General features: G+C 49.3%; 1 protein-coding gene across 2 annotated transcripts in view; it reads left to right on the top strand.

Moving 5' to 3' along the window:
- Positions 1–820: 820 nt before the first annotated feature.
- The window catches only part of MBP (myelin basic protein), a 36,860-nt gene continuing 30,334 nt past the window's right edge, over positions 821–7,346 (top strand). The window contains exon 1 of one of the 2 annotated variants that reach the window (XM_007449665.1): positions 821–1,104. In XM_007449665.1, coding sequence (XP_007449727.1) covers positions 934–1,104 — 171 coding nt within the window. In that variant the 5' untranslated portion in view covers positions 821–933. The remainder of the gene's footprint in view (positions 1,105–7,346) is intronic. The other variant, XM_007449664.1, reaches the window with a different exon arrangement.

Here is a 7,346-nt window from a genome sequence, read left to right on the forward strand (position 1 = left end):
AGGTATTGTCATTCTCGAGAGAAATACTGTGTATTTTTTGTAAAAAGCTAAGGGAGGATGGTGTGCCACGTGAACTACCCCGTTTCCACTTAAAACTTTCTGATTGCTGCTGCTTACAGAGGAGAAGCCAAACCAAAATGTCCTGAACAAGCAGCTCTCTCTCATGCAAGAGGCCTCTTGTGGACTCTGTGTACTAAAGAATTCTAAATGCCCCATTTCTTTAAGGCATGAATTGCAAAAGGTGTGGGCAGTTCCACTTTTAGCAAGAATGCTAAAAATACCTTTTGTCAAATAAGTGCTCCCAACACGCTTTGCTTAGGCACCAGTAGCCTTTTAGATGATAAACGTGCCATCAAGGCACCTGCAACCCTGGAGCCCCCCAGGGCAGGCATGGCAGCACCTAGGGGAGATGGTGTGCCTGGCCCTGTTTGCTCGGGAAGGCCCAGTGCCGGATCTGGAGCACCTGAGACAATTCCCAGGGCCTCTGAGACACAGAGCCGCCACCAGGATGCTCGGGCCGGATGGGCTCTGCCCAAGGCAGTCCGGGGCCGCATGGAGCTCCTGGCGCCTGCGCACCCTGTGGATTTGATAGGAGACGGCCGGTTCCCCAGCCCGGGAAGAAAGCAGCATTGTCCGTGCCCCGCTTTGCACAGCCGTATTCATATCTCACTGTTGTTTGCAGATGTGGACCAGAACAATGGGACCCCCTTGCAGGACACAGCGGTGACAGACTCCAAGCGCACAGCGGGCCCAAAGAATGCCTGGCCGGATGCCAACCCAGCTGACCCAGGGGGCCGCCCCCATTTGATCCGCCTCTTTTCCCGAGATGCCCCAGGGAGGGAGGACAACACCTTCAAAGACCGGCCCTCAGAGTCAGACGAGCTCCAGACCATCCAAGAAGACAGCGCAGCTGCTCCCGAGGGCCTGGATGTGATGGCGGCTCAGAAGAGACCCTCCCAGAGATCGAAGTACCTGGCCTCGGCGAGCACCATGGACCACGCCAGGCACGGCTTCCTCCCCAGACACAGGGACACGGGCATCCTCGACTCCCTCGGCCGCTTCTTTGGCGCGGACAGGGGTGCACCCAAGCGGGGCTCGGGCAAGGTGAGCTCTGAGGAGTAGAGGCGCATGCAGGTCGTGCCTCCCAGGTGGTGTAAGCGGAAAAGGAAGGGAATCCGCAGGTGAACTCAGCCGTTAGAGAGAGTACAGCCTCCGTGCTGTCTGGGGAAACGTGTTGTCCTTGCTGGAGACGGTTACGGGTTCCTGGGAGGGGCCTGGGTCACTGCTTTCGATTTTTCCACCCTCTCTCCCCTGCTCACCAGGGACGCGGTCAGGATGTGGTCCAGGAACGGAGAACGTTCTGCATTCACATCTCCAGGGTGGTGTGGACGTGGACACTGTGGTCTTTTGTGTCTTATGCTTGGGGGCTTTAGGGCTGACGTGGCTTCTGCTGCCCCCGCCTCGGGGCTCCACACTGGGCTATTGCCAACGTTTTCCTGGACTCAGTGCCGCTAGCTTCGTGTTGCTTTGCAACAATGATGTGATTGAGGACTTTGGAACAAACTCGAAATTTAAATTCGCCTTGAGCAGACGTTCTCTTTTGTCTGAGTTGTTTAGGGAAATAAATGAGTGTGAGGGATTAAATGAGTGCGTCTATGAATCAAAGCTGTATTAGTTTGTTATTCCATTCATTTGAATGTAGAATTTGTGAAGTTTCATTATTTAAACGTTCTGTAGATAAAAATGTGTCACAGGAGAAAATTGCTCCTATTGTGGTCCGGTTTGTGAAAGTGGCTTCTGGACTAGATTGTGAATAGATCATCTATGGCTGATGCTTCAATGAAAAGCTAATCCCCAAGTGGCATTCCGATAGCAAATACATCGCATGCGCGGCACCTGAATTTTAGAGTGTTGGATAGCTGGGTGATTTTGGAAGGAGTGAGGTTTTTCAAAAAAGCCCCTGGTTTATTGGGTGTGCTCACAAAACACCTAAGATGCAGCTTTGCTTCTGGCTGTGCCCTGTGCTTATTCTGAAAGGCCTTTGGGGAGTTGTAAGGGGCTCTGAGTCGAGTGTGGAGCAGAGGGCCTTTCATCGTGGTCCTATAACATCATCAACACTGGGGCACTGGGAGTTCAGGAGTTTCTCGAATTTGCTTTAGTCTCTAAATACAGTTCTTAAAATTAGTGACGATCCTGAAATGGTTGGAGATAAACACAGATGTCGGCTGCACCTTCTGTGTGGTGTTAAAGGAGCGTTGAGCTTTCGGGGACCTGCTGGGAGCTGAGATCTGTCACGTGACACTTGGCAGGACTTCCTGTGAATAACTCCATGTACCTTTTGTGCTTATAGAATTCATTTTCTGATTGGTTTCTTCAGTGTCCTGCACTTTGGGGCAGTCTTCCCTCACCCTGAAATGTGGGTCCTCTGACCTATTTCTAATGCTGATTTCCATCCGAGATGCTTTATCAAGCACAGCTATCAAACCACACCAGACCCTGACTGCCTAATCAAGTCTTGCTATTATGCAAAGCACCCCGTATGCATGCAGCGTCAGGAAAAAAACAGGAAAAATAGATTTAAACTGTGCAGAAGAGATGAAGCACCTGGATATAGCATATATTACAAAACAAGCTTCATTTCGGTGGTAATGGGTTAAGTTAAAATAAAATCGTGAAAGCGTTTATGTCAATTGTTGTGACCTCATCTCAAAATGAATATATGTTAGACATACGTGTTTTTCTTCCTTTATGTAAAAGTACAACCTTGACTGCATCAAGTCTGATATTCTTCAACATTTTCAAAGCAAAGATCCCAGCCTCAGAAGTAGGCATCCACTTCACCAACTAGTCTTGCTAGGTCATCAAGGATTCAGAGAAATCAAAAACATTTTCACAGGATTTTTAAACATAAAAACAATGTTTAAATAATTGATTTAGAACTTTTGAAGTATCAGTTCTGTTCACTGCTGGATGTTGAGTAAAGAAGATTTTCGAATGAGCAGCCTCGCTCTCTGATGCCAAAGAAATCCGTTAGAGTTCGAATGCAAAATCATATCCGTAGTTGCTTATTGCAAACACAGGCTAGGGATACATTCCTGTCGAGTGTCTTTGCTGAAAATATGCAGTGGGCCTTACTGGCAGTCTTACTCAGCTCACCTATCTTACTGTGGATTCTCTGTTCACTTATCAACAACACTGGAGGTGTAAGCATAATACACTCTACACCCAGTGACACACCCGCAATGGCCTAGAAGCCTGCGGTATTTATTGGTGTGGGCTTACTTTTTGGTTTTGATCTTATTTTTGCTTTGCTCTGTTTATAAATCAGGAGAGCCCTCCTTGTATTAGGTGCTAGAAAGGTCCTTTGGATTGAAGCGTGTGAAACTGATGGGAGCCCTTGGCTCCCGGAACAGGGGCTGTTTGTCGCCTGCCCCCCTCCTCCGAGGGCACGTGGGGTGGCCCCTGGGTGAGCAGCGGCAGCGCCCCCTGCCCTGAGAATGCACCAACACACCCACCCCCTGTGCGGCCGGGAGTTGACATTCGAGCAGAGCGCTCACAAATTCCTTGAGGCGGCATATTCTTTCGAGAGAGCCGTAAATGAAAAGTGCGTTCACGAGACCACGCGCCTTTGTGGCAGGAAGAAACAAGGGCGGAGTTGTTGCCTTTAAGAAGCAGGTTTGCAAGTCCCTGGAACCTGGGGCCCTGTGAGGAATGGGCGGGTGGTCAGGACGGAGATGCCACTGCGTTTGGTCAGTTTTAGTGGGTGGAGGGGGTCCCCTAAGCTGCTCCACCTACCCACCCGTCAGACCCGCCGCTCCGGGGCCAGCGCTGTACCCTCAGGCTTGCTTAACAGCAACATCGTGACCCGTTAGCTTGGACAATAGCCAGGGTGGCCGCAGTGATGTGACACCCGGACACCCCCCAGTAGGGATGCAAGGGGACAGGCCTGTATCGCCGTCCTCCGCATCAGTCTACTTTCCTACAGGTGTTTTACAGCAAGTTTCTGTACTGGTGGTTATACCTGTTTTCCTCTGGTGACTACAGTCAGAGCTGCATTTACAACCTGCTGCTCTCAGCATCCATCTGTCATCAGCTTGCAGCATGACTTCCCTGCCTCTAATCTTGATTGTGTGGGAGAAGAAAGCTTGCTGTCATTCAGTGCCCTGGGGTATAAGCAGTCTTGCAAGTTAATCACAATGTTCTGTTTCCTGCCTTTTCTTCCACTGCATTTCAATTTCATTGATCACATTTTAGTTCTACGGTAACTTAACTCCTCACCGTTAACATGGCACCCTAATGTTAGAGATGTATTCTGTAATCCCCCAGGGAGGGTGACAGTTGGAGGCGACAGGAAGGACATGGCAGGCAGTGTCTGAGCAGGGTGCCCCACCCCGTGTGAGTCTAGCCCTGAAGTCGGGGGCCGGTGGAGTTGCACTCGCTCATTTCAGCCGAGAGTGTGTCCACTCACGATGCAGCGATGCACTAACATGGATCTCAGCTAACGTGAATCTACGTGGCCACGGCCCAGCCACTCGATACATCAGTTTGCCAAGAGATTTGGCCAGACGTCTTTCTAGAGAAAGATCCCTGTATGCTGGGTATATGTGTTTCTGCACCCAAACAAACACTTTTTGAGATTTCCTACAGGAATTCCTTCTGATGTATCATTCCCCTGATCAGTTGGGGGTCCATTACTGATCGGCTCCCAGCGCTTTGCTGTGTCCTCCTGTGGCCTCACTCCTCCGCTGTCTTTAACCAGGCGAGAGATAAATCAGAATGGTGTGCCCCTGTGTTGGCAGCGATTTTGCTGCGTCCTCTGAGTGAAACGTTTGTAGATTATGTTGATGTATTTAATGCTAATTGCCTCTGGTGATTGTATTCCGATTTGATTTTGTGATGACCTTTTGCTTTTTATATATTTCTTCCTTTTTATGCATTTATTAAACATTTTAACAGACTAATTGCATGTGATTTTTTTAAGTTGTCTTTTCTGGTGACCCTCCCTTTACTAAGCACATGGTGTAACTGGTATTTTCATGACCTTCTGACACAGCAGGTGTCAACCAACAGGTGAGTCTGGGGGCCCGAGCACACCCTTCTGCACACAGTTTTCACGCCTCTACTTTACACACAGACGTTCTGTTCTTTTCTCTCCACTGGCAGTTCAGTATCCTGGTCTTTCTGTTAGGACTGTTCTCGTTCTGCCTGATGGTTTTTACTGTTTCTCTCAAAGCACCGTCCTGTACATGTTGGGGGAAATGACTGTATTCTCCCCTGTACCTGGGACACGGGACCCTCAATAGCATTTACTGAGTGACTGAGCACAGGAAAGACAGCCCCCGCCTGGGCTCCCTGGGGAGGGTACATACCAGGGGGTAGAAGAAACAGCGGAGAATCTGAACGTAGAGGCAGGCCGGTTCTTTTAAGGATGACAGGTAGTTTGTGAAATTGAGGGTAAGTTCGGGGTTGCTGGTGAACTAGAAATAAGCGCAAAGACATGGGATTAATTTTGATCTGTCTTTCACTCGTCTGTGCCCATATCCTGCCACCAGACCCTGTCCTAACTCATCTCCTGTTAAACTCACTTCCATGTTATGGTGTTGCTTTCCATCATCGTTGATGTTCCTTTTGGTAGAAGGAACAGGCAATTCCTACCGGTTGGTGGAGAGCTTAGCTTGACGTCTGAGGGAATATCTCATCATTAGGGGAAACATATACTCCCTCGATCTCTCGTGGAAATCACTAAGTATGGATTTAGCATTCCAGAATTGGAAAAATCTCTTCTCACACTCTGGTTTGATAGGTTATCAAAGTTTTTCCATTATGGACATCACCACACTCTTAAGCACTCGGGAAGCGTCCTGCTCCATGAGAAACAGTAGAAGGCAGAGAGGGTGACACGCGGCTTCCGGAAGAGGCCTTCCTGCCTTTTCTTCTCCTGCCCTGCGGGTGCCCCACTCCTTCTGCTGGAGATGCTCTCCCTTTGATCCTGAGCACGTCTGGACGCGAGGTGGAGAAACTTCCTCTGCTCCCACACAGACGGAGAGAGCTGTCTTCCGTCCTCCTGCCGCCGCAGGAGAGGCAAGCCGTCAGGGAGGCATCCGTGGGCCAGTCTGTCGCCCAGGGGGCCACCCCATCTCAGAGCCATGGGCCATCCCTGCCCCAGGCTGCGTGGCCAGCGCCCAGGAAGCCGGGGTGGCAGTAGAGGGGCCTTAACACCAGCCCCCAGAGCTGCCTGAAAATGTCACAGAGAGATTGACCTCTTCGTTAAGAAGGGATGTGGTCTTAAATAAAGGACTAGAAAATTCTTCTTTGCCTTTGGACCAAGTGTAGGCATGGACCACAGGCCATTTTTGAGGGTTTTCACCCTCAGTGGGAATCCACAGGCTTATACACTGAGGTGTGCTTCTAAATAAGTACTCAGGGGTCTTATTTAAGTACCCAATACCGTGCATCAGAGTCTCCGGTACTTGTTGCTAGTATAGAAATAGCCTCTCCCACGCGGAGAAAACTGACTGCGAGGTACACAGCTAAGTACACGCTCACCACGGATTTGCCTCTGGAAACCCTAGCGTGTTCACTTTACAGTAATATTTCTAGAATGCGTTAATATTTTCCTGTGTCATAACTACTGCTTATTTCCATGCATAACCAACTGTTAACCTGGTTTTTAAAACTTCATTTCATCTGTAGCCAATATAAGACATCCCTTGAAACCTATTACACTGATTTCATCTGTTGACCCCTATGAGGCTCTCCGTCTCCCTCTCTCTCTCTCTCTCTCTCTCTCTCTCTCTCTCTCTCTCTCTCTCTCTCTCTCTCTCTCCCCTCCCCCTTTGTCTCTTGCCATTTTGCTATAGCAGGTCAAAAGAGAACTTCTTGCAGGCCCCTTATGTTGGTCCTGTAATATTATTCTCTCCACCACATCCCTCAACGTTGGTTGATTCGGCAGAAACTGTCTCGTAGCCGATAAAACAGGGAAAGCGCACTCAGTTAGGAGCCAATACTATTTAGGAAGGTTTATAACACTAGAGTTCAGGCTCGCCCACAGCTCATGAAGGAACTTCAGGTGCCTATTAATATTAACATTAAGCTCCTAAATGCCACCGACAGCAAAGAAGAATGGCCATGAGAAAGCCTAACTCCAAGTGGTCGGCTAGGATGCCTTCTGAGCCCTCTGGTGCTCTTGAAGTGATTCCCTTTTACTCTGGAGCAAACTGAGGGGCCCCAACTGTGAGCCACAGTTAACCGCACGGAGCAGGAAGGACTTCTACTTGTAAATCCAGAGCAGAAGCTAACACACTTGCTCTAAAAGAAAAATAAAATAAAATAAACCCCCCCCCCCC

The sequence above is a fragment of the Lipotes vexillifer genome, unplaced genomic scaffold, assembly GCF_000442215.2.
Source record: "Lipotes vexillifer unplaced genomic scaffold, Lipotes_vexillifer_v1.1 scaffold196, whole genome shotgun sequence".
NCBI classification, from domain to species: domain Eukaryota; kingdom Metazoa; phylum Chordata; class Mammalia; order Artiodactyla; family Lipotidae; genus Lipotes; species Lipotes vexillifer.